Source organism: Cherax quadricarinatus, chromosome 19, assembly GCF_038502225.1.
Source record: "Cherax quadricarinatus isolate ZL_2023a chromosome 19, ASM3850222v1, whole genome shotgun sequence".
Classification (NCBI taxonomy): Eukaryota; Metazoa; Arthropoda; class Malacostraca; order Decapoda; family Parastacidae; genus Cherax; species Cherax quadricarinatus.
In genome coordinates, this window is record NC_091310.1 from 19,744,097 (window position 1) to 19,764,198 (window position 20,102).

The following is a 20,102-nucleotide window of genomic DNA, read 5'->3' on the forward strand; positions in this document are numbered from 1 at the left end:
AGCACACACTGTATAATGAGAGAAAAAAAACTGAGATTGTGATTTTCGATTAAAACCGACTTTGCAGTGTTTTTTTTGCATGTTTTTTATAGTTGTATTTGCGATTTCTTGGTTTCATTTGATAGAATGGAAGACATATTACAGAAATAGAGCTGATTTTGAAATGGCATGAAACTAAGCTCAAAGTAGCGGAAATGTTAAATTTTTGCCGATGTTCAAGAGTAAACAAACGACCTCACACATCTAATACATGCCAGCTGGTGGGTCTAATATACATTCACAAATGTGGTGATGATATTTATGCAATTATTACAATATTGCATAACAGTAAATCTTCTATTTTGTGGTTTGAATAAAAATTCATTGTTAATAAAAAATCAAAATGGAATTCATTTGTAAAGCCTCAAAATGTAACCAATGAACAGAGGAAATGTTAGTTTAGTGCCAGGAATACCTACATTGTTTATTCTGGACCCTATTTTGAAATTGGAATATTTTGAACTTTGTGTTAAATTGGCCAAATTACCAATTTCCGATCACTTTATTTTGTAGTTGAAACAGTTGACTTGGTGATTTCTTGTGCTCAATCGATAGAATAGAAGTAATACTAGTGAAATAGCTAAGAATTTGGTCGACTGGAATAATATAATTGGCCTAAAATGGGAGTCAAAGTTGGCAAAATCGTCGATTCGTAAATATCGCTGACACATCAAAATTCGCGAGAGCATAATTTCGTAAATTTTCCATCAAATTTCGTACTTTTTGTTTTATTACCTTCAGAAAAAGATTCTCTACCATTTCATAAGAAGAAATAACAAAATTATTTTTGGAAAATTCTTGGACACCGGTGTGCACTTTGAAATTTGGCCTCTGGACCCTGAAAGGGTTAAGATGGGAGTATTATGCTGGGCATATTTATTTAATAAATAATCTTGTCTTATGGTTGATAATATATGATACATGTATTTTTTACTGCTTCTTGCAGGTGATAATGGTTGTGGTGGAGGCAGGTGCTAGTTGTTGAACTGCCTGTCATATGTTTGTACAGGGTCACATCAACTCTATCCACACATTGGTATAACAAGCATTGACTACTATAATGCAATGAACAGAAAACTTATTTTTTATTTATTTTTGTGTTTTGATGAATTAACAAGCTTTAAAAATTTTGGTTAGCTTTTTGGGGGTATAACGAATGTAACTCATTCTTCACATGTATTCTTCAGTTCATTTTAGACGATTTTCGATTAGATGGAGTTTTCTCTTTCTCGTACGTTTTATATATTTTATCTGTTCTTATCTTCTCAGATTGAATGATTAATCACAGTAACTGACTAATGCATCTTATCAATTAGATAAGTATAGGTAGTTCTTATAAATTTATTTGCCATTTTTCTTTTCAGATGCTCTGTGTGATGTGCAGAGCCTGGTGCTGTCGTATGTTTTCGTAACTACTGTGGTGTAATGTACAGAGCCTGGTGCTGTCATAAGCTCATAAATTTTTCTAGCTGAAAATTTTAAATTTTTTGTTAGTGTAGTGATTGATTACTATTAGTGACAAATTAGTTGTAAAGCCTCTTATTGGAACTAGTTTTACAAGAAAATTAAGTGATACTTGCAATGAAGTAACTTGAATGCTTTTTATAGTGCAGATTTTAACATTTTGAAACCCAGTTACGTGACAAAAGGAACAAAATCTTGCTAATATGACTAAGTGCTCATACATACGTCAGCTGACGTACCAGTGCTGTAAAGGAAAGGAGGCCTAGTGCAAACTGACTAGGCCCCAGGGACAAGTCATTGTTCGGCCTGCGGCTTAGGGTTGATGGTGAACATTGTTGGTGTTCGCACACTGGTCCCCCCCACTGTGGGTGGCCCCCCTGTCACTGAATCCAAAATGATGGCACGAGCAATACTGCAGTGTCGGCCCAATTCCCACCCATTCCCTGTAAGTACTTAAATGCTGTATCTCTATTTGAAATCTCTCTCTTTTCGGTGCTATTAATAGCATTCCTTACAAGCACTGAATTTTAGGTGAGTTTTTTATGAAAATTTGTTTATGTAATTCCAGTGAGATATGTTTTGTTGATATGCATAAGATATGTACGTACTTTGTTCAGACGTGATTATAGCTTGTCTACTATTATGAACTTGTTTATCGTACAGAAATGTTGAGTAAAATGCTATGATATATACTAATCTAATTTATTAATTTATCAACTCTACTCCTCCCCTATGTGAATGAGGTGTTGCAAAATACCAGTCCTCACGCAAATTAAATATGCCTTTGGATGTTGCACTCACTATGTATAACCAATTCCCAGGACCAGACAAGAAACCTGAAACAAACATAATAGACTATTGCACATGGAATTCATATATTTCCCAGGTTATATAGTGTAAAAAAAAAATTATTATCCTGGACTCAGACCAACTATGCTGGCAATTACCTATTTAGTAAAGCTATAAGTGGATATTAGTCATAGCTATCTGATCCTACTCAACACTGTAATTACCCAGTTAGTAATAATTGTAGAATTGGATAATATTTTGAGCATCAAAATACAGTGGTCCCTTGAGTTACAATGGGTTTGTGTTACAATAATTTTGGATTAAGATTTACCCTCATAGAGGAATTTAGTTTCAAGTTATGATGAAAAATTTGAGATATGATATGTGTACGATGGTGCAGTTGTTAACCCTTTCAGGGTTTCGGCCGTACTAGTACGGCTTACGCACCAGGGTTTTTGACGTACTAGTATGCCCAAATTCTAGTGCCCTCAAATCTAGTGAAAGAAAGCTGGTAGGCCTACAGATGAAAGAATGGGTCTATGTGGTCAGTGTGCGCAGCATAAAAAAAATCCTGCAGCACACAGTGCGTAATGAGAAAAAAAAAACTTGGACCGTGTTTTTGGATTAAAACAGCGACTTTGCACTGTATTTTCGTATGGTATTTATTGTTGTATTCTAGTTTTCCTGGTCTCATTTTATAGAATGGAAGGCATATTACAGAAATAGAGATGATTTTGACTGGCTTTACAAAGAAAAGTACCTTGAAATTGAGCTCAAACTAGCAGAAATGTTTGATTTTTACCAAAGTTCAAAAGTAAACAAACCATGCTATGCGTCCAATACACGTCAACTGGTGAGTCTAATATTCTTTCACAAGTGCGCTGATATTATTTATACCATTTCTGCACCAATGCAGTAGTCTGCATAACAGTAAATCTTCTATTTTTTTGGTGAGAATAAAAATTCAAAGTGGAAAGCAAAAGAATGTAAGAGGGGCATGGGGACATGACTAATGAACAGAGGAAATGTTATTTTAGTGCCAGGAATGTCTTTCTTGTTTATTCTGGAGCCTATTCAGAAATTGGCATCTTTTGAAATTTGTGTGAAATTGGCAAAATTACTAAATTCTGACCACTATTGGATAGTTGAAATCGGTAAATGGGTGGTTTCTTGTACTCATTCGATAGAAAAAATGGAGTTCTAGCAAAATAGTTATGATTTTTGTCGACAAGTGCACTGGAATTCACCGAAAATAGGGCTCAAAGTGGGCAAAATCGCCGATGCGTAAACATCGTCGAGACCGCTAACTTCGCGAGAGCATAACTCCGTAAGCTTTCCATCAAATTTCATACTTTAGGTGTCACTATGATCGGGAAAAGATTCTCTATCTTTTCATAAGAAAAAATAATTTTTTTTTTATTGTAATTTGGGCGACCTTGAGAACAAGTCTCTGAGTGGGCCTGTCGGCCCTGAAAGGGTTAATGGCTTGGTTGATAGTGTCCCCAGCTCACACAGTGGGGTTCAGGGATTGATCCTGGCATAGGTGAAACATTAGGCATGTTTTCCTACACCAGCTGCCCCTGTTCGCCTAGCAGTAAGTACGCACTTGGGTGTTAGACAAATCTAAGCCAGTGAAAAAAAAAAAGGCAGAGAAATTATAGAGATGGAAAGACTGTTGTTACTGTGGATAAGAGGGAGGCAGATGAGAAGCAGGTTATATCTGTGAGCGAGCATGTCCAAGGTACAAAAAATGTTACACTTCCAGGGTCTGGGAACGAATTACTATAAAACCATGTATTTTGGGTTTGAGTTACAATAGTTTTTGAGGTATAATGTGTCTTGGAATGGATTACTATCATAACTCTAGGGACTACTGTATAATTTACAGTAGTATTACACTCTTAAACTTCTTTCTGTGGTATACATTGGGAAGTAAAAAATAGGGTGACAGTTATAATGCAACTTCGAAAGTTGGATGAATTGTAATATAATTGTTTCAATTCACATACAGTTTACAATGTTTACATTCTTTGGGTCACCCATCCTTGGTGGGGAAATGGCTGATGTTTAAAAAAAAAAAAAAAAAAAGATGTAACATACTGGGCACTATGTGCCCAGTATGTTACATAAACCATCCAGGTAGGTACTAGTGCTATCAAACATGTAAAACAAAAATTTTGCCTGTTATCACTAATGGTTTTAGACTGTAAGATGAGATGCACAAGTAATTCTTACAAACATCTACTTACATTCAGTATACTTAATACTTGTCTTTACCTTCCTGTGTATTTAATAGTATTCCTGTACTGTTTATTTTCAATTTAGGAGGCCTGATTTGAAACTAAGCCACAGAAGCAATGATCCCCAGAATCATTACTTAACAGATGCAGCTATCAGTATTCCAGTTTTGTTTAGAAACTCTTTTGTATAAACATTTACTTAAAAACATAAAAATTACTGTATGGGATTTTCTGAATGTCCATTAAGATATTGAAAACCCTGTGTGTGGTGTGAATATCATACAGAGAATTTGGAATGTACAAAATTAAAAGGCAATATGGGGTGACCAAGGGAATAATTCAGAAGCCTGAGGAATGGTTGTTAATGTGATTTGGGCATGTGGACAGGGATAGGTTGAAGAAGTGGGTGTATAAATCTTGGGTACAAGGTAGGAGGGAAAGGGGTACAGGAACAGTTGAAGGGAGAGGGGAAGTACCAATAAACCCCTGGCTGCCTTCCAGAGGGAACTGGGCAGATGACTGAAGTCAGTACCCGATCAGCTGGGTAGAGCTTTGTTTATTGGATTATGTGCTGCCATCAATAGTAGCCTGGTTGATTAGGACCCAGTCCACCAGGGGCTTGGTCAGGGACTGGGCTGAGGGGGTGTTGACCCTCAAAACAACCTCCAGGTAGAGGGATGGGTAGAGAGAGAGACCAGTATTGTCAAAGTACCACACTTGGCTCCGCTCCAACGACAACGAGAAGTGAGCTTCTGCACAAGACGGGTGTCAGGCAGCAACTTCACTCTGACAGTACCCTTCTCCAGAACATCACTTCATCTGAGATCATTTATTCCCAAGTTGACTCGAGTCTGGAACATTTTCGTACAGCATAATGATATCAATGACATACAGTTGATCAAATGAAATTACTGGCCCACAGATGGCTCCAACTCCATCCTGTTCCCTACTTGTATGTCTCATAACAATAAAAAGGCTTTTAAATGAGTTGATGTAGGTAACAGCTCTTACCTTGTAAATAAAGTTAAGCACTATCCTTAATCTAACCTTGTAAAACCCTATGTAAAAAGAGAGAGAGGAGGAGAGAGGGTAGAGAGAGGGTAGAGGATAGAGGGAAGGAGGGTAGAGGATAGAGGGAAGGAGGGTAGAGGGAGAGGGAGGGAGGGTAGAGGGAGAGAGGGTAGAGGGAGGGAGAGAGGGTAGAGGGAGCAAGGGAGAGAGGGTAGAGGGAGGGGGGGAGAGAGGGTAGAGGGAGGGAGGGAGAGGGAGGGATAGGGTAGAGGGAGGGAGGGAGAGAGAGAGAGAGAGGGGGAGAGAGGTTGAGGGAGGGGGGAGAGGGTAGAGGGAGGGAAGAAGGGGGAGAGAGGGGGGGTAGTGTACTCGTCTTTGTGGTTGCTAAAGAGCAATAGCTTTAAGAAATACAGTGGACCCTCTCCATTCCAGAGAGGTTGCCTTTAATTGATTTTGCCTTTAGCCAAATTAATTTTCCCCATAAGTAATAATGGAAATCCAATTAATCTGTTTCAGACAGCCAAGAGTATTAACAAAAAAAAATTATTTTAAAGACTAAATATGATATACATACAGAAAACAATGACAAATAAATATAAAGCACTAATAAAATGGATAAATGAACATTTAACACTTAACTTTATTGACTTGTTGGTGTATGGAAGACAGGAGGGGAGAGGGAGACGAGTTTATTATGCTGTAATATGACGCTAACAACATCTCTGCGGCTTATTTATCTATCACATTTCATCTAATATGGCATAATAAACAATATTAATAACATAGAAATATGATATATATTCTAGAATTAATAAAATATGTCATAATGTATGAGAGAAGTAAGTGGTTTAAGTGTTGTTGGGTTTATAAGGGCCACTGAGAGAAGCCATACATAGTGGTGGTGGAGGCAGCAACAGAATCCACCAACACTCTACCACCACTATTCACACTTAACCCTTTGACTATTTTGGTCGTATATATGTGTCTTAGGAGCCAGTGTTTCAGACGTATGTATACTCAATAATTCTAGTGGCTACAAATCAAGCAGGAGAAAGCTGATAGGCCCTCATGTGAGAGAATGGGTCTGTGTGGTCAGTGTGCACCACATAAAAAAAATCCTGCAGCACGCAGTGCATAATGAGAAAAAAAAACTGACTGTTCTTTTAGGTTAAAACGCTAACTTTGAGGTGTATTTTCGTATAGTATTTATCGTTGTATTCTCGTTTTCATGGTCTCAAGTGATAAAATGGAAAACATATTACAGAAATAGAGATGATTTTGATTAGTTTCACGATGAAAACAACCTTGAAATTGAGCTCAAAGTAGCAGAAACGTTTGATTTTTACCTATGTTCAAGAGTAAGCAAATCACACCACGTCCAATACACGTCATTTGGGGAGTCTAATATTCTTTCACTAGTGCACTGATATTATTTATACCATTTTTACAATAATGCAGTAGTCTGCATAACAGTAAATTTTGTATTTTTTGCATGAATAAAAAATCAAAATAGAAAGCAATAGTAATATAAGAGGGGCCTAGAGACGTGATATGTTATTTTAGTGCCAAGAATGTCTACATTGTTTATTCTGGGCCCTATTTTGAAATTGGCATCTTTTTTAATTTGCGTGAAATTGGCCAAATTGCCAATTTCTGACCACTTTATTGGGTAGTTCAAATCGGTAAATGGGCGGTTTCTTGTACTCAGTTGCTATGAGTTTGGTCAACTGGAACAAAGGAATTGGCCAAAAACAGGGCTCAAAGTCAGCGAAATCGCCGATGCGTACACCTACCATCCGACTTACGACCTGCTCGACTTACAACCACTCGTCTTACGACCGTGTTTTTTATGCCAAATTTCTGGGAAATAAACAACTATTTGTGTTGTACACAGTGTTAATCCTAAACCTTACAGTATAAAATACAGTACTAACAACATAAAAAGTAAAGTAAAACATGAATTACCAAAATGAAACAATAAAATTAAGTCATTACAAAAATATTTTGTTGATATTCAGTAGTAAAGTTCGACTTACGACCATTTCGACTTATGACCGGTTTCTCGGAACCGAACTCGGTCGTAAGTCGGATGGTAGGTATGTATGTTGCCGAGACCGCTAACTTCACGGGAGCGTAATTCCATGAGTTTTTGACCAAATTTTGTACTTTTGATGTCATCATCGGGAAAAGATTCTCTATCATTTCATAAGAATTTTTTTTTTTTTTTTTTTTTTTTTATAAATTTTTCGACATACAATGACAGTTTCAGAAAGGGGCTTGTGACAGTCAAAGGGTTAAACAATGTATGTAATTTATAAATAAATATTTACATTTTAATTTATAAATAAGTAAGTTTATTCAGGTATACACAAATACAGTTACGTACATAGATTATCATACATAGCAGCATATGTGTAAAGTACCTAGGATAACCCAAAAAAAAGTCAAGAGTGTCTTATGTATTTCCATTGGGGTCCTTTTATGTTTACACTTATATTTACTTTTATACTTACACTTTTATATTTACTCTTACTTTGGAGGAGATGCTGGTTTAATTAGTTAGTTTGATGGAGGAGATGCTGGCAGAGGTTTAGGGTGGTGGAAGCACTAAAAACAATGGAATAATACAAAATATATTGCATATACGCGTGGAATCATCCTCCCTGGCTTGTAAACAATGACACACTAGCTTTACATGGGCTCAGGCCGTGCGGACACGTTCAGGACGAATGTCCTTAACCGAGTTCTTGTGCGTTAACCTAGCCAATACAGTGGACCCCCGCATAGCGACTTTAATCCGTGCAAGAGGGCTCATTGTTATGCGAAATGATCGGTATGCGAATGAATTTTCCCCATAAGAAATAATGGAAATCTAATTAATCCGTGCAAGACACCCAAAAGTATGAAAAAAAAAAAAAATTTTACCACATGAAATGTTAATTTTAATACACACAAACTGAAAAAGGCATGCACAATTACATGACACTTACTTTTATTGAAGATCTGGTGATGATTGATGGGATGGGAGGAGGAGAGAGAGAGTGTTAGTGTTTAGAAGGGGAATCCCCTTCCATTAAGACTTGAGGTGTCGAGTCCTTTTCTGGGGTTACTTCCCTTCTTCTTTTAATGCCACTAGGACCAGCTTCAGAGTCACTGGACTTCTTTCGCACAACATATCTGTCCATAGTGGCCTGTACCTCTCGTTCCTTTATGACTTCCCTAAAGTGTTTCACAACATTGTCAGTGTAATAATCACCAGCACAGCTTGCAATAGCTGTGTGAGGGTGATTTTCATCCATGAAGGTTTGCACTTCAAGCCACTTTGCACAGATTTCCTTAATCTTTGTAGTAGGCAATTTCTTCAATTTCTCTCTCCCCTCCTTCGAACCAGTTTCCTCAGGTCTGGCCTCTTGCTGTTGAAGTTGATCTATCAGCTCATCAGTGGTTAGTTCTTCATTGTCCTCCTCCACCAACTCTTCCACATCATCCCCACTAACCTCCAACCCCAAGGACTTTCCCAATGCCACAATGGATTCCTTAACTGGCATAATCCTCTCAGGGTTAGCCTCAAACCCTTCAAAATCCCTTTTGTCTACACATTCTGGCCACAGTTTCTTCCAAGCAGAGTTCAAGGTCTTCTTAGTCACTCCCTCCCAAGCCTTACCTATAAGGTTTACACAATTGAGGATATTAAAGTGCTCTCTCCAAAACTCTCTTAGAGTCAGTTGAGTTTCTGAGGTCACTACAAACCACCTTTCAAACAGAGCTTTTGTGTACAGTTTTTTGAAGTTTGCAATAACCTGCTGGTCCATGGGCTGCAGGAGAGGAGTGGTATTAGGAGGCAAAAACTTCACCTTAATGAAGCTCATGTCCCCATAAAGTCGCTCTGCCACGTCTGTAGGATGACCAGGGGCATTGTCTAACACCAGGAGGCACTTAAGTTCTAATTTCTTTTCAGTTAGGTAATCTTTCACATTGGGGGCAAATGCATGGTGTAACCAGTCATAGAAAAAGTCCCTAGTGACCCATGCCTTACTGTTTGCCCTCCACAGCACACACAAATTCTCCTTGAGGACATTCTTTTGCCTGAACGGTCTGGGAGTTTCAGAGTGATACACTAATAAAGGCTTCACTTTGCAATCACCAGTAGCATTGGAACACATCAACAAAGTAAGCCTGTCTTTCATAGGCTTATGTCCTGGGAGTGCCTTTTCCTCCTGAGTAATGTAGGTCCTGCTTGGCATTTTCTTCCAAAACAGGCCTGTTTCATCACAGTTAAACACTTGTTCAGGTTTCAGTCCTTCACTGTCTATGTACTCCTTGAATTCCTGCACATATTTTTCAGCTGCTGTGTGGTCCGAACGGGCAGCCTCACCATGCCTTATCACACTATGTATGCCACTACGCTTCTTAAATCTCTCAAACCAACCTTTGCTGGCCTTAAATTCACTCACATCATCACTAGTTGCAGGCATTTTTTTAATTAAATCCTAATGCAACTTCCTAGCCTTTTCGCTTATGATCGCTTGAGAGACGCTATCTCCTGCTAGCTGTTTTTCATTTATCCACACCAATAAGAGTCTCTCAACATCTTCCATCACTTGCGATCTCTGTTTCGAAAACACAGTTAAACCTTTGGCAAGAACAGCTTCCTTGATTGCCTTTCTGTTGCCCACAATAGTAGCGATGGTTGATTTGGGTTTCTTGTACAACCTGGCCAGGTCGGCGACACGCACTCCACTTTCATACTTATCAATGATCTCTTTCTTCATCTCTATAGTAATTCTCACCCTTATTGCTGTAGGGTTGGCACTAGAAGCTTTCTTGGGGCCCATGGTCACTTATTTTGCAGATAAAATCACCAAAAACACTGTAATAATACGAAATGTTCCAATTGTATGCTTGGATGTTACCGCGGAGGCTGGCTGGTAAACAATGCCACCGGCGGCACATGTGAGGCTGGCTAAGGGCGCACATTGGACGCGTCTCGGACGAAGAGCGGTGAGCGGGTTTTTGAGCGGTATGCGAGGCAAAATTTTTGCGATAAAAGCGAGCAGTATGCGGATTGAACGTTATGTGATGTCGACGGTATGCGGGGGTCCACTGTATTTTGATGCAAAAACGTGCCACTATCCGATTTTGGCATTAGCCGATGCCGCCGTTACCCGAGGGTCCACTGTACAGTACAGTGAACCCTTGGTTATCGGCCATTCCACTTATCTGCTAACTTGCTTATTGGCCGGTTTTTCGGCTTCCAGTTATCAGCTGTGTTTTCGCTTATTGGACGCTTATTGGCCGGCGATGCTCGCGTGTTCCTGAGTCAGTATAGCTGTGTCGCTGGCTGAGTGAGGAAGCTTCTGCTCGTTCATCCAAATATTTCACTATAAATCACTGTTTTTCTTTGTTATTAAGTGCAATTGCAAAATAAGTAAGCATGGCCCCAAAGAAAGTTCTTAGTAAAGATCTTGTGGTAAAGAAAGTGAAAAACACAATGGAATTTAACCCTTTGACTGTCGCAACCCCCAATCCTGAGGTGTCTCCTGGTGTCGCAAAATTTAAAAAAAAAAAATTATTTTTTCTTATGAAATGATAGAGAATCTCTTCCCGATTGTAATGACACCAAACAAACGAAATTTGATGGAAAACTGACGGAATTACGCTCTCGCGAAGTTAGCGACCTTGACGATATTTACAAATCGGCGATTTCGCCCACTTTGAGCCTTATTTTCGGCTAATTCCATTGTTCCAGTCTACCAAACTCATAGCTATTTCTTTAGAACTCCGTTTTTTCTATCGATTGAGTACAAGAAACTGCCCATTTACCAATTTCAATTACCCAATAACGTGGTCAGAAATTTGCAATTTGGCCAATTTCATGAAAATTAAAAAATATGACAATTTCAAAATAAGGTCCAGAATGAACAATGCAGCCATTCCTGGCTCTAAAATAACATTTTCCTTGTTCATCAGTCATGTCTCCAGGCCCCTCTGATATTACTCTTGCTTTCTATTTTGAATTTTTATTCAAACAAAAAATAGAAGATTTACTATTATGCAGACTACTCCAATACTGTAATGATTGTATAAATAACATGAACCAATTCATGACTGCATATTAAAATGGCTAGTTGGACATTTATTGGACAATGGTGTCACTTGTTTACTTTTGAATATCGGCAAAAATCAAACATTTCCCCTACTTTGAGCTCCATTTCCAGGTTCTTTTTATAGTAAAATCCATCAAAATCATCGCTTTTTCTATAATATTTTTTCCATTCTATCAAACGAGACCAAGAAAACGAGAATATAACCATAAATACTATACGAAAATAGACCACAAAGTCGGCATTTTAATTAAAAAAAACCTTGGACACAGATTTGACCCTAAGAGAGTTCTGGAGGAATCACTTCAATATCCTCCATTGCATAAGCCTTATAGGTAAGATTTAGGAGGGAGTGACTTCCAGGACTTTGAACTCTGCTTGGAGAAAATTGTAGCCAAAATGTGTCCAAGAGTGGGATTCTGAAGGGTTTGGGGGTGGCCCTGAGGACCCTACGCCTGTTGTGGAATCCATCGTATCTCTGGGCAAGTCCATGGGGTTAGAGGTTTGTGGTGAGGATGAGTAAGAGTTGGTGGAGGACCACAGGGAAGAGCTAACCACTGAAGAGCTGCAAGAGCTTCATCTGGAATAGCAACAGACCACAGCTCAGGAACTTGCTTCAGAGGAGGAGGAAGAGGGAGCGAAGGAGGTGCCTTCTTCAGAGATTTTGGAGATTTGTGCAATGTGGACTAGGGTGCAAGCTTTTGCTGAGAAATATCACCCTGACCAAGCTGAAACAAGCTACATCTGCAACAGGTTCAGTGACAGAACCTTGTCCCATTTCAGGGAAATCTTAGAGATGCCAGAAACAGAGCTCTCTGGACAGATATTTTGTGTGACAGGGGTCCAGTGACTCAAGCTGGTCCTAGTGGCATTAAAAGACAAAGAAGGGAAGTAACCCCAGATGGGGCTTTGATACCCGAAGTCCTTATGGAGGGGGGGGATTCCCCTTCCAAACACTAAACTCTCCTTCCTCTCTCGTCCCTACCTTCCATAAGCCAATAACAATCTTCAATAAAGGTATGTAATACTGATTTAATTCTTCATGTATTTATTTTCTTTAGTTCTCATCGTTTTGTGTATGTAAAACTATAATTAATCTCTAAAAAATGTATTTTTTGTGAATATTTTTGGGTGTCTGGAACGGATTAATTGTATTTATGTTAATTGTTATAGGAATAATTATTTCAGTTATGAGCCGTTTCGGTTTTAGGCTGGCCTTCTGGAACGGATTACAGCTGATAACCGAGGGTCCACTGTATTTAATTAGCATCACAATGAGTCACTCATAGACAAGTTAGTGATGTTTATTGCTTATTTTATAGATACAATAAATTTTTCAGTAGCGATTGATAAAAGGGCAATGTTGTACCCTCACAGTAGAAGAGTGGCTTTATCATCTGTATGTTGTAGGGATATATAAACACTCAAGGAACATTCATGTAAGGGATTTAGTAATATTCAAATTTTCAGACTCCCTGTATAAAAATAAAACTTCACAACTCCTTCATAAAATTATCTTTTTTTTTTTACATGTATTGCTGTTAGCTAACTTGATTAAAAGACCTTTTTTTTTTATCAGGTTAAGTCCCTGCAGTATTTTTATGCCACTTAATGGCACATAAAGTCCAGGCTATGCTATATATAAGAAAAACTTTCACCATCATTCACTCCATCACTGTCTTGCCAGAAGGGTGCTTTACACTAGTTTTTAAACTGCAACATTAACACTGATCCTTCAGAGTGCAGGCACTGTACTTCCCATCTCCAGGACTCAAGTCCGGCCTGCCGGTTTCCCTGAACCCCTTCATAAATGTTACTTTGCTCACACTCCAACAGCACGTCAAGTATTTTTTATAATGGTTAATTCATTTTAAGCACTTAACCCATGTGGGTCATTCAGCGCAAGACGTGGTGAAGGCTTGATCCTCCGTCTACTGAGCGCCTGACAGACGCGCTTCCTATTTGTACTCACCTATATCACGTCAAGTATTAAAAACCATTTGTCTTCATTCACTCCTATCAAACACGCTCACGCATGCCTGCTGGAAGTCCAAGCCCCTCACACACAAAACCTCCTTTACCCCTCCCTCCAACCTTTCCTAGGCCGACCCCTACCCCGCCTTCCTTCCACTACAGACTGATACACTCTTGAAGTCATTCTGTTTTGCTCCATTCTCTCTACATGTCCGAACCACCTCAACAACCCTTCCTCAGCCCTCTGGACAACAGTTTTGGTAATCCCGCACCTCCTCCTAACTTCCAAACTACGAATTCTCTGCATTATATTCACACCACACATTGCCCTCAGACATGACATCTCCACTGCCTCCAGCCTTCTCCTCGCTGCAACATTCATCACCCATGCTTCACACCCATATAAGAGCGTTGGTAAAACTATACTCTCATACATTCCCCTCTTTGCCTCCAAGGACAAAGTTCTTTGTCTCCACAGACTCCTAAGTGCACCACTCACCCTTTTCCCCTCATCAATTCTATGATTCACCTCATCTTTCAATGACCCATCCGCTGACACGTCCACTCCCAAATATCTGAATACATTCACCTCCTCCATACCCTCTCCCTCCAATCTGATATCCAATCTTTCATCACCTAATCTTTTTGTTATCCTCATAACCTTACTCTTTCTGGTATTCACTTTTAATTCTCTTCTTTTGCATACCCTACCAAATTCATCCACCAATCTCTGCAACTTCTCTTCAGAATCTCCAAAGAGCACAGTGTCATCAGCAAAGAGCAACTGTGACAACTCCCACTTTGTGTGATTCTTTATCTTTTAACTCCACGCCTCTTGCCAAGACCCTCGCATTTACTTCTCTTACAACCCCATCTATAAATATATTAAACAACCACGGTGACATCACACATCCTTGTCTAAGGCCCACCCTTACTGGGAAACAATTTCCCTCTTTTCTACATACTCTAACCTGAGCCTCACTTATAAAAAGGATTATTTGGTGTTCTGGTAGCGGGGAGTAAATGATACGTCTTCGGAGGCTTCTTTGTTTATTGAAAAGGTCGTGATGGGTACACAGGCTTGTGTGTTGTGCCCATGGCCCAGGCAGGGCCATCCCACGAGAGCTAGGAGTAGGCCTTGTGTCTTGATGCCAGGCCGCTGTGTGAGTGAGAGCGAGGCAAGTCTGGGCATACTGAAGTGGCAAGGCCTATAGATGGCAGCACCAGCATAGCGCGAAATATGAACTAAGCTGGCAGACAGCATGGGCTGTCTGTGCAGACAGTACAGGCTGTCTACATACGCTCGGCCACCTACCGCGCGTCGTCCCGACACGACAATACTGGTAGTAAAAGAAACTCGGTCTCTCTCTCGTAGGAACAGGGCACAGAACACAAAATAAAAACATATATATACATATGGACATGGAAAAAAAAACTTCCTACAGGGAGGGAAGAAAAAAACATGTGGGGTGTGCTAAACATCGTGGTCAAAGGCAGTGAGCATCGAAGTGTATCACTGCACGCCTTCCTGCGTCTGGACAGATACTGCAACACGGGAGACATCGCTGCGGCTGAGCTGTGACGTAACAGGGTACGGTCTCCTCTGGAATGGTGAAGCAGACATCGTAGGAGTCGCTGCAGGTTTTCACTCAACCTGGGGCACGACATGCTGGTGCCCTCGAGTGAGGCGTCGACAAAACTCGGCAACTGGGCAGGACTTCTGGCAAGCGACTCAGGAGGACACTTCTCGACTGGTACTGTCGCTGGGCTGTCACTGCCGGCGAGCGTGGAGCGAGTCGTGGCAGAGACGACTGGGTGAAACATCTGGGAGTCGTAACATCATACACCAGACTGCAGTGAGAGAGCTAGCAGTCAAAGTGACATCTTCTTTGTGCAGGCTGCTCACTGAAGCTTGTGACACGAGGCTGACACAGCGCCTGCCAACAGGCCTGGCTGCGGCTTGACGAGTATCATCTCTCGACAGTTGGAGTTATAGCAGAGGTTAGTCTAAGCGTCCCCAGACTTGTTTCTCTAAATATAACTGCACTCTGACGGTCTGGAGGTGAAGTGAAACAAATCTCGATGGGAATCGTAGCAGGTACGATTCTGCAGAACAACACGAGCGACGAGCATAAAAGCTTTCTGTACAAGGGGGCTCATACGCTCAGGGCTGAGAAATCAGCTGTCAAACACTGGTCAGGCGGGTGACTTAATTAACACAGTGGTGCTACTCAGGGGTCTGACCACAGACCTCACTGGACACACGGAAAACTTACAAACACACCGCTGTACATACGGTACAACATGGCTTAACTAGCAAATGATGCTTTTCTACGCATAAAACTGACTAAGACATACTAAAATGTGAGAACACTGACTGAGAGGAATTAATTAACACACGACATATATCTTCTCGACAATACTGAAATAATTACTAGAACACTCGATGTGACATCATGTGATGTCAGGCGTGATGTCGCAAGGTGACGTCAGCAGCACTGTGACGTCAGCAGACATCTCGAGGTGACGTCAGGCAGACATCGTGAGGTGACGTCAGCAGACATCGTGACGTCATGAAGTCGGGCAGCATCGTGGGTGACGTCAGCAGACATCTCTAGGTGACGTCAGGCAGACATCGTGAGGTGACGTCAACAGACATCGTGACGTCATGAAGTCGGGCAGCATAGTGGGTGGCGTCGATGTGATGCGGGCAGCAGACCACAGCATGAGGCCTGGGACATCTGGTAACTCACGTGGCTTTGTAGGTCTACGTGACATCGGCCACACCCACGTTACGTCGTAATCCACGTAGCTTCGAGTGGTCTCGGGCACTCGGATACACAGCACTGGCAATGAATTCATACGAAAAACAGCAGAAAACACAGCAGAGGGAGTGGGCAGTGGTGAGTGGTGTATGGTAGGCTGGTGGCGAGGAGCGTGCGTGAGTGTATGGCAGGGCGGGCATCTGGCCATTCCTCCTCCTCCTCCACCCACAAACATGTGGAGAAGCTCACACTGGACGCAGAAATCACCACAAAACTCACCTCTGGCTTGCTGAAACAGCTGTGCTGAGCTGAACAACAACAGCAACATACAAGTGACGCTGAACACGTGACTTGAGAAACAGCGTGGGACACTGTAGTGTGGGGTCACTGTGACGCCACTCACAATTCTCGAAGACTTTCGACAAATTTCGGCTGGATCCTGCTAGTACCTGTGTCTGGATGCTCAAAAGTGCAGACACGACATCAGGATAACTCGTTGAGAGACGGATGCTTCTTGTGTAGGGTGATGAAGTGAAGATGACTTCATACCTCTTCCTCTCTCCAGGCAAACACAACTGCTACGAGCACCGCTGTCACCATTTATAAGGGACTGTTTTGTAGGTTGTAGAGCGGTGTTAATGATATACTTCTTCGGAGGCTTCTTTCTTTATTGTTAAGTAGTGTTGGGTTACACAGGCTTGTGTGTTTGTGCCCATGGCCCGGGCAGGGCCATGCCCACGAGAGAGCTGGGAGTACTTGTGTGTTGATGCCAGGCCGCTGTGTGAGTGAGAGCGAGGCAAGTCTGGGCATACTGAAGTGGCAAGGCCTATAGATGGCAGCACCAGCATAGCGCGAAATATGAACTAAGCTGGCAGACAGCATGGGCTGTCTGTGCAGACAGTACAGGCTGTCTACACACTATCCTCGTAAAAACTCTTCACTGCTTTCAGTAACCTACCTCCTACACCATAAACCTGCAACATCTGCCACATTGCCCCCTATCCACCCTGTCATACGCCTTTTCCAAATCCATAAATGCCACAAAGACCTCTTTAGCCTTATCTAAATACTGTTCACTTATGTGTTTCACTGTAAACATCTGGTCCACACACCCCCTACCTTTCCTAAAGCCTCCTTGTTCATCTGCTATCCTATTCTCCGTCTTACTCTTAATTCTTTCAGTAATAACTCTACCATACACTTTACCAGGTACACTCAACAAACTTATCCCCCTATAATTTTTGCACTCTCTTTTGTCCCCTTTGCCTTTATACAAAGGAACTATGCATGCTCTCTGCCAATCCCTAGGTACCTTACCCTCTTCCATACATTTATTAAATAATTGCACCAACCACTCCAAAACTACATCCCCAACTGCTTTTAACATTTCTATCTTTATCCCATCAATCCCAGCTGCCTTACCCCCTTTCATTTTACCTACTGCCTCACGAACTTCCCCCACACTCACAACTGGCTCTTCCTCACTCCTACAAGATGTTATTCCTCCTTGCCCTATACACGAAATCACAGCTTCCCTATCTTCATCAACATTTAGCAATTCCTCAAAATATTCCCTCCATCTTCCCAATACCTCTAACTCTCCATTTAATAACTCTCCTCTCCTATTTTTAACTGACAAATCCATTTGTTCTCTAGGCTTCCTTAACTTGTTAATCTCACTCCAAAACTTTTTCTTATTTTCAACAAAATTTGTTGATAACATCTCACCCAATCTCTCATTTGCTCTCTTTTTACATTGCTTCACCACTCTCTTAACCTCTCTCTTTTTCTCCATATACTCTTCCCTCCTTGCATCACTTCTACTTTGTAAAAACTTCTCATATGCTAACTTTTTCTCCCTTACTACTCTCTTTACATCATCATTCCACCAATCACTCCTCTTCCCTCCTGCACCCACCTTCCTGTAACCACAAACTTCTGCTGAACACTCCAACACTACATATTTAAACCTACCCCATACCTCTTCGACCCCATTGCCTATGCTCTCATTAGCCCATCTATCCTCCAACAGCTGTTTATATCTTACCCTAACTGCCTCCTCTTTTAGTTTATAAACCTTCACCTCTCTCTTCCCTGATGCTTCTATTCTCCTTGTATCCCATCTACCTTTTACTCTCAGTGTAGCTAAAACTAAAAAGTGATCTGATATATCTGTGGCCCCTCTATAAACATGTACATCCTGAAGTCTACTCAACAGTCTTTTATCTACCAATACATAATCCAACAAACTACTGTCATTTCGCCCTACATCATATCTTGTATATTTATTTATCCTCTTTTTCTTAAAATATGTATTACCTATAACTAAACCCCTTACTATACAAAGTTCAATCAAAGGGCTCCCCTTATCATTTACACCTGGCACCCCAAACTTACCTACCACACCCTCTCTAAAAGTTTCTCCTACTTTAGCATTCAGGTCCCCTACCACAATTACTCTCTCACTTGGTTCAAAGGCTCCTATACATTCACTTAACATCTCCCAAAATCTCTCTCTCTCCTCTACATTCCTCTCTTCTCCAGGTGCATACACGCTTATTATGACCCACTTTTCACATCCAACCTTTACTTTAATCCACATAATTCTTGAATTTACACATTCATATTCTCTTTTCTCTTTCCATAACTGATCCTTCAACATTACTGCTACCCCTTCCTTTGCTCTAACTCTCTCAGATACTCCAGATTTAATCCCATTTATTTCCCCCCACCGAAACTCCCCTACCCCCTTCAGCTTTGTTTCGCTTAGGGCCAGGACATCCAATATATATATATATATATATATATATATATATATATATATATATATATATATATATATATATATATATATATTATATATATATATATATTATATATATATATATTATATATATATATATATTATATATATATATATATTATATATATATATATATATATATATATATATATATATATATATATATATATATATATATATATATATATATATATAGTGTGTGTATGTGTAATACAATCGCAAACGGGCAATCGAGCCACATGGAGATAAGATCTTTCGCACTCTCGTGCATTGTCAGGAGATATGCACGCACTCGCACGCGAGAGAGAGAAAGACAGACAAAGACACAGACAGAGAGGGGGAGGGAGACAGGTAAAGTTTAACAATTACATCACTGCGTCAGAGGGTAGGGGTATTGAAAACTCGTTTCCTCCTACCAAGTAAGTAATTTTTATTGTATCACTTAGCTTTTTGGTCTTGAAACACTTTTATTTCTAAGATAAACATTACTTTGTTCCATTGTAAACATTGAAGTTACATCAATGTATAATCACTGAATAATTAGCTATTGCAGCCCTACTTTTAACAGCATGCAGCCATGCATATATCATTACAGGTTCATTGCATATATCTGTATTAACTAAGGACTGTTTTAAAGAGCTATGGGCAAGATGTGTGGGTGTCAAAAGTTATGGTGGGGTGACAATGAACATTGCTGAGGTGAGGGTGATGAATTGTGTTGTGAAGGAAGTTATTAGAGTGAGTCTGAACGGGCCTCGTGCTTGTAGTTAGTGATAGTGAACAAAACTCAAAAAAGATTGTTAAATGGAACAAAAGGTACATTTGAAAGACTTGGGAATAATTATGTCAGCTGATCTTTCTTTCAAAGAACACAGTAAGACCAAGGTAATGACAACCAGGAAGATGACGGGGT

The 20,102-nt window shown here is 40.4% G+C and overlaps 1 protein-coding gene across 4 annotated transcripts in view; it reads left to right on the forward strand.

The window, feature by feature from the left end:
• The window catches only part of Slmap (Sarcolemma associated protein), a 575,111-nt gene that overhangs the window by 15,910 nt on the left and 539,099 nt on the right, over window positions 1-20,102 (forward strand). For 3 of the 4 annotated variants that reach the window (XM_070086557.1, XM_070086559.1, XM_070086558.1), the window contains exon 1: window positions 1,675-1,948. In XM_070086557.1, the coding sequence (XP_069942658.1) occupies window positions 1,826-1,948 (123 nt within the window). In that variant the 5' untranslated portion in view covers window positions 1,675-1,825. Of the gene's footprint in view, window positions 1-1,403; window positions 1,949-20,102 lie in introns of those variants that run through there. The other variant, XR_008406974.2, reaches the window with a different exon arrangement.